At 46.0% G+C, this 18,982-nt stretch overlaps 1 protein-coding gene across 6 annotated transcripts in view; it reads right to left on the reverse strand.

The window, feature by feature from the left end:
- The window catches only part of LOC119456525 (ATP-dependent zinc metalloprotease YME1L-like), a 98,806-nt gene that overhangs the window by 72,161 nt on the left and 7,663 nt on the right, over window positions 1–18,982 (reverse strand). For all 6 annotated transcript variants that reach the window (XR_007467609.1, XM_037718350.2, XM_037718353.2 and 3 more), the window contains 2 exons: window positions 14,220–14,391; window positions 3,094–3,201 (listed from right to left, as the gene is read on the reverse strand). Coding sequence is in view for 5 of the 6 variants with exons in the window: in XM_037718350.2 (XP_037574278.1) it covers window positions 3,094–3,201; window positions 14,220–14,391 (280 nt within the window). In the remaining variant the exon portion in view is untranslated. The remainder of the gene's footprint in view (window positions 1–3,093; window positions 3,202–14,219; window positions 14,392–18,982) is intronic.

Below are 18,982 nucleotides of genomic sequence, written 5' to 3' on the forward strand. Positions count from 1 at the left end.
CCAGCAAGCAGAATGCTGGGCTATCCTTTCAGGCGAGGTGTTGCGTCAGATGACGCATTACGCAAAAGTGAAGCAATCCCTGAAAGTGATCAACTGAGAGCGCAGTCCTAGGAAAGGTACTTCAAAGTCAGGAAATCCAAAATTCATCTGCTCCCTCCCCCCAATCAACTGCATGCCTGAAAGAAAACTTCCTTGTCACTGGACAGCCGGCACGTCTGCACATTGCAGTACACAAGCTTCACACTAATGTACAGCTGCAGTGGAAAAAGATTAGCACACGTGACCGATGACCGGAGCAGATAAATTGCGGTACACGACACTGTTGTTCCCTAGCATGCCTAAAACGAGAGTGCCAGGCACTGTCTTTCAAACATGAATCATCTGGCACTTTAGATACCAGTGTGCACGGCAACAAGAGCGCCGCGTACCGAAATTTTCCTGCTCCGGTCATCAGTCACTTGTGCTAATCTCTTTCCGCAGCTGTACACAAATGTACACAAGTGTATGCACAAGAGTACTTTAACATCAACTCCAAACAGGTGGACATTAGCGCTTAAATTACAATTGTGACAGCCACTGACTACAGTAAAACCTCGGTGATACGAATCTCGCGGGGTCGCGTGAAATATTCGTATCACCCGAAATTTGTATCATCAAAACATACACAATATCAAGAAGAATGAATTTATTTTTACCAGAAAAGATTTCTAATAGTGGAATCCCATTGATACCTTTCTCGCTGCTGCGTTTTCCCGGCTGCTACGTCGCATTTTCGCAGTCCTGACTTTTATAAATCCCATTGACTTCCATGTATAGTCGAATCTCGATAATTCGAACTCGAAGGGGCCCAAAGATTTGTTCGAATTAAAAGGCCTTATTTTTGAAATATTCGTGCACCATAGCACAACGTACGATCGGTGCAATTCGTGAAATATCGCGGCGCGCAAGCACATATCGAGCAAGGGCCACGAAACTGCCCGCGCTCGCTTCGCAATAACGGCAGAAAACGAAACTTCAGGGAGCGGGCGGCGCAGGCACAGCAAGAGAGAGATTGTGGTTGTGAAGATGGAGATGACACGGCGACAGGCGCACGCGGGGTCCGTCGCAAGTGAGGGAGGAGGGCGGCAGGGAAGCGGATTTGGCCTCGGCAACTCTGTCGCTTCGGTGGCTCCCCTCGCCCTTCCTCTCAACACCCTCGTAGCCCCCTCACCTTCGACTGTCTCCGTGCGCGTCCGCCGCTCCCGCCGGCCCGGCGCCGCTTAGCCCGCTCCCTGAAGTTTCGTTTTCTGCCGTTGAAGCGAGCGTTGGCCGAAGTGGGCCTCCGCCGTTGCTTCCCTCTGCGCTGCAGCCGCAGCGTTGGCTGAGACATCGGCACGTACACGCATGTTCCAGCGCCATGCCGAAACGGCGACCTTGGCATGATGCCGCGGTTCTTTTTTTTTTTTTCTCCGCGCGGTGTTGAGGGGTCTCGCTTAAGCTTTTGCGGTGTCGGAGCAATGCCAGTCGGAAGCGCCGCCACGTGATTTGGCACGCTACTGAGAGCATTGTCGGTGCGCGGTATGTTCGAATTAACCATCGCAAATGCTTTCGCGTTCAAATAACCGGGCGTTCCCCATGATACTTCGCCAATCTATAATGTACCAGCATGTTGCGTTGCGTTTGAATGTGGCGGTCACGTAAATTTAGCGGTGCAGCCAGCTTGTACATTGCAACAAGCGACCGGCACATTGCAGATACGATGCACCCGCGCGGGTGCCATATCCTGAAAGCAATCTGCGACGTGCGCATAGTGCGCGCCCGCGCAGACCTTATCGTCAAAATGGTCTGCGATGTTGACAAAGTGCGCCTAGTGCCAGTAGCTTCGTATGCGCTGTGCCTTCGACGTTTAGTTCGCGTTGAAGCGAGAGACAGCGCAAAGGTCAATTCGCTCGCTGCTGCTGCTGCGCTTCCGGTGCTTCACCTTTCGGGCAAAACTGCGGGGTTTTTTTTCTCTCTTTTTTTTTCGCGGTCCCTTGAAAAACGTATCAACGGGACGTTTTCTTCTTGTCCAAATCATCAACGATCGCCTTCTGAAAGGCGTGTAAGTGCGAGCACGTAATCTTGGGAATGTTTTCGCACGCCACTGAACACCTGAGCACGTCGAGTGCAGGGAGCGTTTTGACCATCGGGGCTGCGCCTCGGTCGTCGTTGCTGCAGCGGACCTCGTCTATTTCTTGCTAAGCATCGGCTAGGCTGTGATGTGGTCCAGTCCGCTCAACGTGAGGACCATTGAGAGATTGCGCAGCCACATGATGTAGTCGGTTGCTTGGCGACTATGGATCCCGCCCAGATCCCGCTGTGCCGGCGGCCCCACTGGCTCGGCCGGCGCCGCTGTTGCTCATGCGTTCGTATGATCCGTAGCGGCGCGGCAACACATTCGGAACAGCCGATTTTTTTCGTATTGTGAGCAATGTACTTCGGCCGGGGAATGTTACGAAATTCGTATCACACCGAAATTCGTACCAGCCGGGTTCGTATCACCGGGGTTTTACTGTAGTTTGACAGATCATAAATTTTGCTCTTTAGCATGTTCATGTCGCTAGGCCATCAGTGGGTCACACCTGATATTTCTGTCTGTGTGAATGTGCAGTATTTCCTGAATTGTTGATGGTGTGCATTGGTGAACATCATCACAACTGGCGTGGAGAACATCTTGCTGCACAAGTGCCATGGCCCACTGTTGGCCAGCAGGTCATGACGCGCATGCATTGGGAATTTTAAAAACACATTTCTCACAGTACACATGCGCAGTCCATGAAGACTGTATCAAATAAAGCTAACTGATAGCACTTAACATCTAAAAGTTATACAATCAGCTATAAAGGATGCTTCAGCAGGCGCAGAAAATCAATTTTTAATTTTGATGGCTTCAAGTTCTGTCATTTGCGCCTAAAACGCACTTTATAGGCATTTGCACGAGCTATTCATAGAATCCTTAGGATGCACACCGACTGCTAGGAGCACATCCCCTGTTCTGCAAGCAAAGCAGAAACCCTGCTGATGTGCTGCCACCAACAAGTGTAGCATCACAATGCACAAAGGCAGAGTACTTACGTGGCTTGGTTTCCAGCGATGATGTGAATCTGTACAACGAAGTGCTTGAGCCCAAGAACAGACAAGACAGCAAAGGAACACTCCTCCTGAGCTGCTCCCTCGTGAAGCCTGAAGGGGGAGAACATTTGGGACTGAAAAACGCAATCGGTTTCATCTTGCACACCATCGAGGTACAATGCTTGTAAAGCTACTGCCGGCATCCCTCATCACACCAGCATTGTGAGATGCCTGGTACCTGCCAGGGCACTGCTCCTGCTGCGCGGCAGCAGTTGTCTCGCGTGTTGCGTCGTGCCATGTCGCCTTTGCACATTGCTCGAACACCATGCAAGGAGCTTGATGAACCTGGCTATCCTGTTCAATGCTTCACCTTTGGACAAAACTGCCAATTTGTAATACATCTTCAAATAAACTTTATGTTTTAAACTTTATGTGAGCAAAGATGCAGCATTTGCAACTTGACCATATTTTCTTCATCAGAACATTCTTAATGCAATAAAGCCAACAGTAAATCTGTGAACAATTAAAATGTTAGCAGAAAAATTTCCCCACGTAGTTTCAGGTAATGAATGTGTTGAAACTACTGCAGTCAATAGCAGTTTGGCTTTTCAGCACACAATCAAGAACTGCTGCATTACTGCTGCAATATTACTGCTGCAATACGCATTCGACGTGAAAATTTGGGACAGTGGTGAGAAACATGCCTTAGGCACTCAGAACCCTAAATACTGACCTAGCCTAAATAAATGAAGTCAGGCTGGCTTTACAGACAGAGGCAATCTGGTAAGGCGCATGCAACAGCTGCTCACAATGTCCATCCTACTGTGTCCTGCCTCCCCGGTGAATGTGCAGTGGGCTGCACCATTGTGCTTCGACTCCCGTTTGTCTTTGTGGGCTGGGCAACTGCTTGAGAGTGAGTGATATTGTCCCCCTGGTAACAATGCTTTGTTTTCAAGTGCCACAGGCTTGGCAGCGTATATGGCATATACGCACGCATGTTCCTTTCAGGAGGAGTTTTTGGTCATGAGTGAGACAGTCTAATCTTTTAGCAGCGCATAATCAACCGCAAAAGACCTGCTACAGCTAGGACATGTTGCATAAAGCTTGTGATGTCTATACTCGCAAACAACTTTCTTTTGCTATGACGCGAAGGCTACAGAACCAAAGCGCACCTCTTTCCCGGCTGCTGGAAGTAGTCCCACAGTTTTGTTTAGGTTTTCTTATGTGGGAAATCAAAAACAATATTGTTTTGTTTTTTTACAGCACCTAATTTGAAACGATATGTAACATTCAACAGTCAGCTACTGGTATTTTATTGTATTTTGAGTTTGCCCTTTCGAGTTTTCGCACACCTGAGAATGACGCATGTTTTACACATTCCTCAAAGGCAATATAGCACCCACTTTTTCTGGTGAACGTTTGTTGTTTGCTGTCTCGCCAATGAACTCCCCTGAGAGGCGGTTGGCCAACTTCAGCAGCAAAAGACTGTCAAAGCACACAAAACAAGTGTTTGCAGCCTCTATGCGGAAACCAAGCGAATCCATCTGGAAATTGCAGGCGTCGGCATGTACAAACGAGTGAGCGAGCTGACTGCTGCATCAGCTCTACTAACGCAAGCATCGGTTGCGTGTCTAAGTCCTAATTGACGGCGAGGTCGCTTTTGGGCTCCGACGCAGGCTGCACTGCTCACTGTTCAGAACTCGGTCTCTGCCTTCACTAAAGCAAAGAAATTATGCAAGAAACCGAAACCAGTGCTGAGCTTTTCCGGAATACATTGTGTACAAATACAGCCCCGTGCTCCACCCCCATAGCTTTCACTTCATAGCCCAGAAAAGTTGTCCGTGAGTATAGCTCCCAACAACTGAAAACACCCCAGTCGAATAACCATGAATAACCTTGGACAACTTCAGCCACATTCACAAATTCTGCATTGCAGACTATGGTCATGAATAAAGTTCCAATTATATCAAACAGAACAACATACATTTAGACATTAATGTCAACACATATTTAATATAATTTCAATATAAATGTAGCTGAAGATAATTACACGTCACTTAGTCTTGCCAACATAATTGAATCGAATGGTTTTACAAACGTGATTGCGTCTCCCACAAGAATTACTGCTTCCAGCCAGACAACTATAGATTTATACGTCGTGAACACAGACACTACTGTCGAATGTGCTGGTACATTGTCGTCCAACCTCAGTGACCACTGTCCAATTTTTGTGTCGGTAGTACAAAGACTTTCAACTTTCTCTAGAAAAGGCCTTAGCACCTATCAGTCAATTAATGACACAAATCTTAATAAATTTAGAGAAATGATAAACGGTGCTGACTGGTCCGAAATTTACACTTATAGGAGTGCAGATGAAGCGTACAATATTGTTATAAATAAATTTCGTAAAATATATGATGCATGTTTCCTGTGGTCCACCAAAGCACCAAACTAAAAAAATTAGAAAACCATGGATTACGCTGTCTCTTTATAAACAGATAAAAACGAAAGGCAAGATGTATCAAAAATTTTTATCCAGCCGAGATTTGACCAACCTGGCTGCATTCAAACAGTTTAGAAATAAATTAAACAGTGAGCTGCGTAAGGCAGGTAAGGAATATTACAGGAATATAGTTGAAAAGGATGGCCGCTGTGATGCAAAATTAGTTTGGAAAATAATAAACGCAGCCATTAACATGCCCAAGCCCTCCAATTCTACAAGAGGTCTTACAATAAACGGTGTAACCTTAATGGGTACTGAACTAGCGGATAGCTTTAATAAACACTTTATTGATCTCCCTAAAACAGACTACAACAAAGATGCTACCTGCCTAATTTCTGTACAGACAGCCGACTCCTTTTTTCTCCACCCTACCCACCCATTCGAAGTTTTTGCTACACTAATGGCTTTGGCTCCAGCCTTGACGCAGAGGGTCTGTCAGTAAAACCAATTAAATTTGTAGCTGACTTTCTTGCACCTCAGTGTATAGTTAACCTATCGATAACCTCCTCTGCCTTCCCAGACAGACTAGCCAAAGTGATAGTTATCCATTAATCTGGGACGACACAAGACATGGGAAACTATCAACTAGTATCAATTCTGCCGATTTTCTCGAAACCACTAGAAAAAATCTTGCTCAAGCATTTGGAAATTTACCTTAATGATAATTGCCTGTTTACAGATTCCCAATTAGGTTTTAGACAAGGCTTATCTACAGAATCTGCGCTACTTAAACAAAAAGAGCTAATTTTGCAAAACATTGAAAATAAAATTTTAACACTGGCCATTTTTGTTGATTTCAGCAAAGCATTTGACTGTATTAATCATGATATTCTTTTAGATAAACTTGATGCATACGGTATAAGAGGCAATCCGCTTAAGCTGATAAGGTCATACCTTGAAAACCGGCAGCAATCTGTATGCGTCGATGGCTGTAGCTCCAGTTCTGGATATATATATATATATACAGTAAAACCTCGATAATTCGAACTCGGTTAATTCGAAATTTCGGTTAATTCGAAGAACTTGAGCGGTCCCGTCATTCTCAATGCAAATTCTACCGGATAATTTGAATGGCCCGCGCGGCTCTATTCGGATAATTCGAAGTTTCCGGCTAGTAGCAACGTGCGGCGGTTAGGTTAGGGCGCTCCGTACAGTCGCCAACCGATTTTCCGAGCTCGTGGGGACTGAAAAATAGTCCGGAAAACTCGTTCGGCCGAAAAAAAAAGTCATTAGTGCGGCTTTAAAAAAAATCTTTAATAATGCCCTGCCTCATACTACGCTTGGAGAGGATCGAATTGCTTGGATTTGCGCAGCAATGACGTCGTCTCCGTGTACAGTCGACACGAACGCCACCGCGTTGGCGATCTCCGCCAACGGAGTTCGCCATGGAGATCTAAGAAACGAGCTTCGCACCGCTTAGCTCTCGCGAAGGTACAGGAGGTAGCGCCGATCACTGAGACATGGGTCTCCGAGACACCTGCTCGGTGTACACGCCACGTTCAAAATAGCAACCGAAACTTGAGAGAGAGAAAAAGAAAACTCACTGAATTAACACGCGTGGTGTCAGCGCGCACGAGCGAGCGCGGCCGCCGCAGCTCACAGCGAGCGGCGAGAGCACAGCCCATACGAAAGGTCAGAGCCGTCTGGAGATCGCTTTCAAGATACGCTGCGCGCGAGAAACCGCTCCGGCGCTAAGTACGCAGTTGTTAGATCAGTAGAAGTCCCCCCCCCCCCCCCACGGCCTTTCGCACGAGGGAGGAAGTCGCCTCCGCCGTGCGTTCGCTCTCCATGAAAGCGCGCGTCCCCCGCGCGCTGTCACTCGCACATACGGCGGGCGCGCGGCGATGATTTTATCGCCCTTGGACTTTGTATGGATCCTCAGGGCGGCGACGCCGACTGCGAAAATCCGCTTGAAGTGTCCATATAATTGCTGTCCCAATAAAAAAAAAAAAAAAAAATCCCACAATAAATGGTTACAACGATGGCATGGCCTCCGAGACTGGAGGATTGCGCGAGCTCTCTATTGATAGCGCGCGTTCTAATCTTGGAGGCTATACAGCGAGTCACTGGAATTCAAGCCAGTGCAAAATCCAACATGGCGGCCTCCAAGATTGGGTAGCGCGGCTAGAAAAGAGCGATTTAGTCCGCAAAATCGAACTTTGGGGTCTCAATTCGTCCGAAAAATTGGGTGCGAAAATGCATGAACTCAATAGGAACCCTGATGGTGCATTTTTGAAGTCCGGAATATCCAGCAAGTCCAAATTTTTGGAGTCAAGCACCACCACGCCCGCTTTCGCGGCAGTTATCGATTCCGTGAACATCGTCCGCAACTTTGTTGAGCGCAGTGCGGGTGATATTTGTATGCTACGTTTTTTGAGCCAGCTGGAGAGCATGGCACTAGGGGCGGCGAACCAGCGCGCCAAGTAATCCCGCATCGGTGATTACTTTGAGTAATTTTTCTCGGACATGGAAAATAAAGGTGATTTCTTTTTGCGGCAAGTTCTTGCTTGTTTTCTTTTTTTTTATTCATTTCGGTTAATTCGAAAATCCGCTTAATTCGAAGAATTTTCGCGGTCCCGCGACCTTCGAATTATCGAGGTTTTACTGTATATATATATACAATGTGGAGTACCGCAGGGCAGCATCTTAGGTCTGTTCCGTTTTAACGTGTTTATAAACGATCTCGTTCATATCTCCAAGACAGGTAACCTTATAATATATGCCGACGACACTAGTTTATTTTTATCTGGAAACTCATCGAATGAGCTCCTGCTTGAAGCGAATGTCATATTAGAAAGCCTCCATAACTGGTCACATGTAAACAGCTCAAAGAATAATTTTAATAAAGCAAAGGCAGTTACTTTTAGTTCGATAAATCGGAATGTTACGATACCAATCCCACTGCTTATTGGAGACTACGTCATTGAAGTCGTAAGTAAATATAAATCTCTTGGCGAAAAATTTGAGGAACATCTTAAATGGGCTGATCACTTCCGTTATCTTTCTTTAAACTTATCAAAATCTGTAGGAGCTCTTTCACGAGGTCGCGACTTGTTTCCCGTGAACGTCAAAAAATTCATATATCATTCACTATTTCATTCACAAATAAGCTACTGTCATCTTGTGTGGGGAACTGCAGCTCGCGTGCATCTAAACCAACTACAGTTAAACCTGCTTATAACGAACCTCCATATAACGAATTCCTGGATATAACGAAGTTTTTCGATTCCCCCCCGTTACTCCATAGAAGCACATGTATTTCAGACCTCTACGTAACCAAGTGGCAGCGGGAGACCCCCTCGATATAACGAAATTTCCCCTCCGACCACCTAGAGATTTCGCCCCAAATTTTGTCATTTTTGCGCGAGCAGCAACCGGAAGCACCTTCCCCGCCGCGACGGAATGCGAAGCGAGCGCACGTGTGCGTGCGTGCGTGTGCGAGGCGGCCCTGCATCCCTCGACCCGGCGATCTTGCCGCCGCAGGCGTGACCTTTCCCCCTCCCTTCATTCAAATCTGATCCTGCCGCTTGCTGCAGCTGGCCTAGCCCGCCAAGCCGGCACTCTCTCCTTTTCCAGCTGATATTGCCGACGCACTGGTACACGCTGTGGCACATCAGACTCGATGAGCGCGGACACGCGCTGTCAAACGCTGGCGGCGTTAGCAGCGCCGCTGGAGGAGCGGGCGAAGTGACCTTCGTGCTGTTGTCTATCGCTTCAACGCTAACTGAGCGCCGAGAACACACAGCACGCAGAAAGCCGCGAGCCGCCTACGCACCTACACTGCTAGACTCTGCCCCAACGCAGATCGCTTTCATGATACGGCCTGTGCGACCGCGCGCCGCCCCGCTATCCCTCCCCCCTCGCTCCCTCGCCGGTGCCTCGAGCGCAACGGCAGAAGGCGCGCTTCCTCCCTGCTCCCTCCCTCGCACCTCCTTCCTCCCTCGCACGTTTTCACTCGCACATACAGCATACGGCGCGCGGCGACTGCGTTATCGTCCTTGGACTTTAGGGTACGGCCACGCTAGCGGCAAAAACACGCAGCAAAAACGCGCGTCATGCCACGCGCAGCAAAAGTGGCAGAAATCGGAGGTCTTGCGGCGTGCCGCGCGAAATGGGTTCTGCGGCAAATGCCGCGTGCCGCGGGATGAATAACCAATCAAGAACAATGAGGGTGACGTCACGGAGCCATCATTAATCACAACCGGAACGCCGCCGGTCCGCGCCGGGTTTTCAATCGACAATCGTCATCTCTCGCATGAAACAACGAGCGTTCGCGGTGTTGCTCGCCCGTTCGGAGAGCGCGGGAGATCTTATCGCGCTGCTGCGCGGCGAGACGCGCGTGCCACGGTGGCCTCGCGGCAAGGCGCTGACGCGCGGCAACTTGCCGCTCGCTGCATGACGCGCGCGTTTTTTGCAGCTAGCGTGGCCGTACCCTTATATACAGAATATCTGAGCCAAAACCAATTTTAGGGCCACAGCGCGTCATGGACACCATCTTTATATAGCAAATACGGATCTCAAGGGCCATACTTTTGCTGGCGGAAACCGAAAATACGTCATAGTTGTCGCCCCCGGCACTTTGGGCGGCCAATGCCATCGTCAAGCCACCAAGCCAAGCGACATGAAAAGTCAAAATGGCCGCTCGGGCCGGCGCGGGGTGGCAGTTCGCAACGTATGATGCAGGAACAGTCCCACAGTTGCGACGCAACAGCGGGGTTACCAATGCATTGAGTTCTAAGGGAGCTGTGCCGGGACTGGTCGAAAACGACGTAACAGCCGGGAAAACGCAGCCCCCGAGAACGTAACAGCGAGGTTCTACTGTAACACTATACGACGCTACGGCGCCATCGTGACGCTCGCTCTTCGTTTCCGATGCCTCGCGCTTGTGCGAAACGACACGCGTCCACACATCCGGTACCTGGTGTGACATTCCGAGGATGAGTGCTTCGACGAAAACAGAAAACGGGTGCGCGTTACAATTGAGGGCGCGTTAGAATCGAGTAAATACGGTAAACGTTTATTTTTCGAATTTTCGTGCCGAACCTGCATATAACGAAATCCTCTTTATAACGAAGTTTTTCGGGAATTTGTCAATTTCGTTATATCCAGGTTTAACTGTACTACTTCTGCAAAAAAAAAGCTATCTGCATAGTTTTTGGCTCAGACTACCTGCCCATATCAGACCATTGTTTACTAAACATAGAATATCTCCCATCCATCATCTAGTGTCATTTACCATACTTCGCACCTTGAATAACTTGAGCTTACCTCGGGCTAATTTCATAATCCAACTGTCATCGGTGACACAAACGCACACAAGCACCAGACGCAAAGAGAAATGGGATCTACCCTGACTTCGCACAATGTATGGCTCCCAAATGTTGCATTTCTTGGTTCCGAACACCCTTAACACAAACAAATGGTACACAGAAAATATGAACCTAAACAAAAACACATTTGTTCAGCAATTTTTTCAGCATGTGGTGGGCTCAAACCCAAATTAGGGTATTCTTTCTTATATTTTTTTTTGCCACAGTATAAAAGAAAAATACTGGTATGTATTTTGTTTGAATTTCATTTACTATATCGTAGTGTGGTATTGCAATCATGTTTTAAACATTCTGTTTCTGCTATACCGCTATTTTTTATTTATTTATTTTTACTTCTCAGTGCATTGCATACTTGAATTTTACTTTTGTCTTGCCTTTAGTTTAATTGTAATTCTGCATTGTGTACAGTTTCCTTGTTTCATGATGCATGTGAAATTGTATTTTTTCCCTTCACTGCTGCCATTTTGTAAATGGGCCCCGGACCCTGTCAAGCTGCTTCAAAGCAGCTTTTTATCCCGGGCCTTTTTCTCTTAGAGAAATAAAATGAATCTTTAATCTTAAATTCTTTAAACACTAACGGATTCTTTCTACTAAAAATTTTTGTTTTACCAAAAATGACTTGCATCTTCAGCAGCGTAAAAAAAATGAAGCACCAGAAAAGGCTGAAAATCTGAATTTCTTGACGAATTTGAATGAACCCACATATGACTCTATGAATAAATTCCGGAAACTATTTCAGCAACTGGAGCAAAATGAACTGTGCCACATTCCAGCTAGTATTTCAGAAGTTCTCCTAATATAAGTCTTTACTGTCAAAACAACAAAAGACAACTCACTGCATACTGGGCAGAATTCTCGGGCAATCACTTTCACAATGTTTCATGTGACTAGCGCCAGGTGCATTGGCATATACAGTTAAACCTGCTTATAACGAACCTCCATATAACGAATTCCTGGATATAACGAAATTTTTCTATTCCCCGCCATTACTCCATAGAATCACATGTATTTGAGACCTCAATGTAACGAAGTGGCAGCGGGAGAACCCCTCGTTATAACGAATTTTCCCCTCTGACAACCTAGAGATTTCTCCCCAAATTTTGTCATTTTTGCGCGAGCAGCAACCGGAAGCACCTTCTCCGTCGCAACAAAATATTCGTGAAGCGAGCGCACGTGTGCATGCGTGCGTGTGCGAGGCGGGCCTGCGTCCCTCGACCCGGCGATCTGTCGCTTCTGTTGTCTATCGCTTCAACGCAAACTGAGCGCCGAGAACGCACAGCACACACAAAGATACGAGCCGCCGACGCACTTACACTGCTAGACTCTGCCCCAACGCAGATCGCTTTCAAGATACGGCCCGCGCGACCGCGCGACGCCGCGCAGCACGCAATTGATGCCAGAGTACAGTACAACGCCACCCCGCTATCCCTCCCCCTTCGCTCCCTCGCGCAACGTGCCTCGAGCGCAACGGAAGAAGGCGTGCTTCCTCCCTGCTTTTCTTGCGCGCGTGAGATTTGGACGCGGTCGTCGGCTCCCCTCGCACGTTTTCACTCGCACAGACAGCATACGGCGCACGGCGGTTGCGTTATCGCCCTTGGACTTTATACGGGATATCTATGAGCCGAAACCAATTTTAGGGCCACAACGCGTCATAGACACCATCTTTATATAGCAAATCCGGATCTCAAGGACCATACTTTTGCTGGCGAAAACCTAAAATATGTTATATTTGTCGCCCCCGGCACTTTGGGCGGCCGCATTCATGCCATCGTCAAGCCACCAAGCCAAGCGACATGAAAAGTCAAAATGGCCGCTCGGGCCGGCACGGGGTGGCAGTTCGCAACGTATGATGCGGGAACGGTCCCACAGTTGCGACGCAACAGCGGGTTTACGAATGCATTGGGTTCTATGGGAGCTGTGCCAGGACTGGCCGAAAACGAACAGTTGGGAAAACGCAGCCCCCGGAAACGTAACAGCGGGGTTGTACTGTAACACTATACAACGCTACGACGCCATCCCCCCGCCCCGTGACGCTCGCTCTTCATTTCCGATGCCTCGCGCTTGTGCGAAACGACACGCGTCCACGCCTCCGGTACCTGGTGTGACATTCCAAGGATGAGTGCTTCGACGAAAACGGAAAACGGGTGCGCGTTACAATTGAGGGCGCGTTAGAATCAAGGAAATACGGTAAGCGTTTCTTTTTCGAATTTTCGTGCCGAATCTGCATATAACGAAATCCTATTTATAACGAAGTTTTTCGGGAATTTGTCAATTTCGTTATATCCAGGTTTAACTGTACAAGCAACAGCATTCCTGGCCCAATGCCAGGCACATTGTCTTTTACACACTTGGCACAGTGACAGGAATGTTGTCGCGTGTAGGTGCCAAATAGTCACCTGATAGTGGCGAAAGTGAAAGTCACTCCGCAAGTGGTCACCCAAGAATACCACCCCCAACCAGCCGCCACAATGGTTATCTTCCAGCACTTCATTACAGCCAGATTACCATTCACAGTAACCAATTTTACAGCACAGGTCTAACGGGAAGTGCCTTTAGATACAAGTGACATGTTTCAAAAGTCACAGTTTTTGTTATTGATTGCATCTTCAGAAGATAACTTCGTTCATGTATTTTTAGAAACAGTGCAACAGGGAGCTAAGAATGCACAAAGTATTGATGCCTGAATGTCACCTTTATGAAACCAAAATATTATGAACTGTCCAAGGTAAAGCTACAAAGAAAACTCATACAGAATTACAGAAGCTGAAAAAAATTTATCAATCAAGGGATCTAGACCAAGTCCAATGGCTTCCCAGGGTCGTTGCTTCACCACTCGAGCTAAACAGAAGGCCAGTAGGCGGGAGTGCAATGCCACACTAACTGACAACTGAAAGCTGACTAGCATTAGATAAGCAAATATATTATGAAGAAATTCACAAGAAAATATTTTCATGACAAAGAAAATCGTCATCAACTGATATGCAGCCCGAAGCTACAGAGCTATAGTGAGGGGCTCTGGATTAATTTGAACTACTTGGAGCTCTTAACAAACAAGCGCTGAAATCCAAAAACACAAGCTTTTTTTTTTCACCCTTAACAAAATGCAGCCACCATAGCCTTGCGCTCAACAGTAACTGCAGCAGGTTGCAGAACAGATTGACTTATTGTCACCAGTGTGTGCCATGAAGTACAGTGCAATTCCTGTGGAAAGGTTCTGGGTTGGTTGGTGCATGACGTAAACACATGAGTTGGTAGAATAGAGAACACACCGTGATTCATGCGAATAAAGGACTTGCCATTCTTGTTCTCAAAAAATGTGTCTGCAGAACACCATGAAACATGCCAGGAAGGCCTATGTTGCCCACGTCTAGTTCCCATACTTGAGAGCGCTAGATGTTTGAACTGTGTTTCTGTCAAGGAAAGTCTTGCAAGATCCTGCAAACTGGACTTGGAAAGCCAGGAAAGAACCTAAAAAAGAAAAATATATACATATATATATTTCACGCACAAGCCACAAGCTGGAATTTACAAACTTAAAGGAGTACTGACACAAAAATGTGATGTCGAGATAACTCTTGAGATCGATTTAGGTGGACACACACATCTCGTCTACAAAATATCAGCAGCGAATGTAGCTTAGAACATATTTAAAATCAATTTTAAAAGTACGTGCGCGCAGCCACCCGCAAAGCGCAGCACCTCGCGACATTGACATCAAGGAGGGATTGTAAATAACCAAGAAAACGCTACGTCACCGTAGGTACGTGACGAGTTTGCGCTGCCTTTGGGGCGGGGCCGGCGGGCAAGTTCCTCGCCGCTCCGATCGCCCCGGTGCTTTTTTTTTTTTTCTCCCTGGTCGAGACGCTGACCTGAGAGTGCGCATGTTATGAAAGTGACCCCGAGAGTGTGCATGTTATGAAAGGTTGTGCGATATGGGTTATCCTTGGCATGACCTTGGCTCACAAGCGGTCAGCGCAGCCGCCGCAGCAATCGTCTCTACGAAGCGGCTCGCCTTGCTAACGTGTTTTCTCATCGCTAGCAACGCCGTCAGCAAAACTTATTGTACTGTCAGTTATGAGCATCATAAATGTGCAGACGTTGATTATGTTGACAAATATAGGTGCTTTATTACAAGCTACAGACGGATCGCAAGGGCCGTCGGCCCCGGATCAGACGGCCAGCGAGCTAGGCCTATACGGTTTCCCAGCGATCGCCAGCTCGCCTGTGGTGGATCAAATCAAAAGTGGTTGGCCACGTCTAATACGGTGGCGACTCCCGCCTTGAGGAAATAGTCGCCGCTGGACGACGAAAACGAGGACGGCGACGACATCGCAAAGCTCGTGCAGGTGTAGCAGACGAACTAGCAACACGAAACTCGCTCGCCTACGAGCGCGCTGGCTTGAACACGTCACAGTTTTGTGCGATCACGTGCTCACTGTGTTTATAATCCCTCTTCTCCCATCTCGTTGCTCTCTGAAACCGAAACGTGGACTGGTCGCTGCAAAGAAGACTCCAAATAATTACCTGTAGCGCTCTGAAGCAAATTAGGTTTCGCGCCGTGATTACTGGGTCATTTAGCTACTTATTACAGCAGAAAAAACAAGTTCGAAAACTGTGTCAGTACTCCTTTAACTCAGTTCGTGACAAAGAAAAAATTATTTACATGCCCTTATAACATAAAAGTGGGAAATTTCTATAATAATTACAATGTGTTAATATCCATGATTATGCACAGTTTAGTGTGCCCATTTATATGAAAACAACACATACTCTGAACAAAATGACTAATTAGTAGTACTATAAGATACCGTGCAAACGCCCCAAATGTTGCAAGCATCCTGCTCATGTTTTCAAAGCATTTCCCATTTCTGAAACAACCAACCAAGCGAATGTATTCCGAGCCCTTCATTTTAAAGGGCCAAGCATACAGCATGCGGCCAGAGCACTGTAGAGCACTGGAAAGCGACCACCCGAATGTACCATGAAGCTGGGTACACAGTGTACCAAGAGTACAGTTGTTAATGGTGACCAAGTTACAGAGAGCATTGAGCAGATGAGTGTGCATAACTATAAAAACAAGTGGCACCAGCAATGTCACATACTGTACGACCACACCATAAACACCGTTATGTCTGCGTCATACCAGAGTTCTGCACATGCGCAGTACGTTTCCTTTCCTGATGGACGATTTTTTTTTATCGTCTACGGTTACCATCCATGCTCCTATCGCCGATTTGACACGACAAGGGATCTACTTCTCCCCTTGTCCTTAATTGCAGACTTTGTATGTTCAAGCTGTCTGTGCCTCGTTACTGCTCCGGCCCGCGTGCCGTGGCTATGCTACAAACACTGTGCCAACAAGTTCCTACCAACTCTCACCACCGCAGAAGGGCAGAGAACAATGTGTTGTTATAAATATATAAATACTCATTCTATGCACAAGAGACAAGGTGCAAAACGCAACTGCCATACTGCACATTAGTACTAATTATTGCAAATATAACCATTGGAGACTTAACTGTACACACCCTACATCAGCCTGAAATTATAGGCTGATATCCATTCTCCCCTTTTTAGCAGTCATTGAAAAACTAATACATGTTCGCCTGTCTAGCTACCTAACGAAATTTAACATTTTTCATCCGAAACAATTTGGGTTTACACAAGGATATTCAACTAACCTAGCCCTCATTTACTTCACAGAAAAATGTAAACTAGAAACTGACAAGGGTAACTTTGTTGGTTGTTTTTTTTAGATTTTACTAAAGCTTTTGATACACTTAATCATGACATTCTTTTTTCTAAACTTGCATCTTATGGCATTGGTGGCAACTCTCTCAATCTTTTCTGTAGTTACTTATCTGATTGTGAGCAATTAATATCCATCTCCGGCATCTATTCCGCTAGCAAAATAATTTACATCGGCGTTCCGCTAGACCCAATTCTGGGCCCGCTTTTATTTCTGCTATACATTAGTGACCTTCCATAGTGTCTAACCACATTATCAGAATGCATCTTATATGCTGACAACATGACTCTCTTATGTTCGAGTAATTCTCAAAGCAACCTTACAACAACCCTTAATGATTAACGTTAGTGCATGGTGTGCTAAAAAGAAGCCTTTGATAAGTTCCTCGAAAAGTAAGTTCTTAATTTTTAATTCCAGGTCAATAAATAGTGTGCAACTTATGCCCCTCTTTATAAACACACATCCTATTCATCTATCAGATCATTGTTCTTTCCTCGGTATCAAGCTTGATTCCCGCTTAAAATTTAATTTGCATATTAATGAGCTGCAGCAGAAAACTTCTGATGGTATTAGGGTATTATTAAAGGCTAGATATTACTTTGACTTGACTACTTTGATCACCTTATATTATGCATTCATTCACAGTCATCCAAACTATTGTATTGCTTCCTGGGATCAAACATACAATTGCCACCTTTCTTCCCTACAACATATACAGAATCAAGCCATTCGCATTCTCACCTGGAGCAACCAACGTTCACATGTTACTGATCTGTACCGGGAAGTACATATACTGAATATTGACAATCTAATCAAATTTAATGTCTGCACATTTGTTTATCAAGCAGTTAAAGACCATAGTCTTCTGAAATTTGTTATTATCTAACGCCTTACTAATCCAAATATTATATTACACGATTTTCCTCCAATAACAATTTTATACTTCTCAAGGTACGAACTAACTATGGTTTTCAAAGAGTAGCATTTGTTTTAATCAAACTTTGGAATTCCTTGCCTTATAACATAAAGTGTGCCTTTTCTATATTGTCATTCCAACATCAGCTTTGCAACTTCATGTTCAACCTATAGCACCCGTTTATTGAATAAGTCTTTTAAACACAACTCCAACTCTGTCGTTTTGAATACTGTTTGCTTCGTTTCCTACTTCAGCTTATGCCTTATCGCTATCGTTTTATATTTTCCATTGTATAATTCTTTTGCCTCAATATGCATTTGTGTTTCTGTATTTTTATATTTTGCTGCTTTTCTGCTGTTAAGTAGTATTGGTGTTTTGTTTACTTTATAAAAGGTCCCCCTACAGTGTTTATTACCCTGTGGGTCCTTTTTCTGCACTAAATATCTATACTTTTGTATCTGCACTAAGTATTCAATAAACTTCAAACTTCAAACCTTAAATAGGCAAAAGAAACTGAGGAAATTTTGCAGAATGGTGAAGCTGTCATACGGCCTAAGAAGCAGCTACAAAGGATACAGGTTCCTCTGAAAGTATTGCAGTTAACTCCTGGTTTGGATTCATGATGTAAAAAACATCGCCAAAAACACAGACAGAAGGAAGAACACAGGACGAGCGCTGTGCTTAACGGTTGCTTATTTGTGGTTGCTTATTGCGCGGCATAATAATGGTTGCTTTATTGCGCACGCACAATAAGCAACCACAAATAAGCAACCGTAAAGCACAGCGCTTGTCCTGTGTTCTTCCTTCTGCCCGTGTTTTTGGCGCTGTTTTTTACACCATGAATGCATACCAACGAGCTCGCCTTCAGACCCTTTCAAGTTACCTGGTTTGGAGATTGAAGCTGGCACAGCTGCCTCACCGAGGAGCAATTTCTCTACCATCTGAATTAACCAGGTCGCTACGAGATTGCATGACTGCTCTGGAAAGGTACTGGTTCCAGTATGGGTTTCCCATGTAGCTCCATGCTGCTCGTGCCTTATCGTGAAAGTACCTCACTTGACGGCAAGGCTAGTGCATTTCACAGGCAATAGACAAAACATTTTCCTGGATCAAGTGAGCATTACAGGACCTCTCTCCAGGGCTGTCAAAAATTTTGGTTACACATTAGAAATTATAAGAGCCATCTAGGGAGCGTTCTACTGCAAGATGTTTTAATGCAAATCACGCCAGTTGTGATGATGTAGACCGGCTTTTCCTGCCAAGTATCTGACCGTTTTCGCAGGCTGGTCTCGAAGGAGGCCGGGCAGTCTAACACAGCGTCTCAAACCGTGACCCATAACTGCATTTGAAGCACACACCTGTCAAGATATGCTCTGATAGCGCTCTATGTGACC

The sequence above is a fragment of the Dermacentor silvarum genome, chromosome 6 (assembly GCF_013339745.2).
Source record: "Dermacentor silvarum isolate Dsil-2018 chromosome 6, BIME_Dsil_1.4, whole genome shotgun sequence".
Lineage (NCBI taxonomy): Eukaryota > Metazoa > Arthropoda > Arachnida > Ixodida > Ixodidae > Dermacentor > Dermacentor silvarum.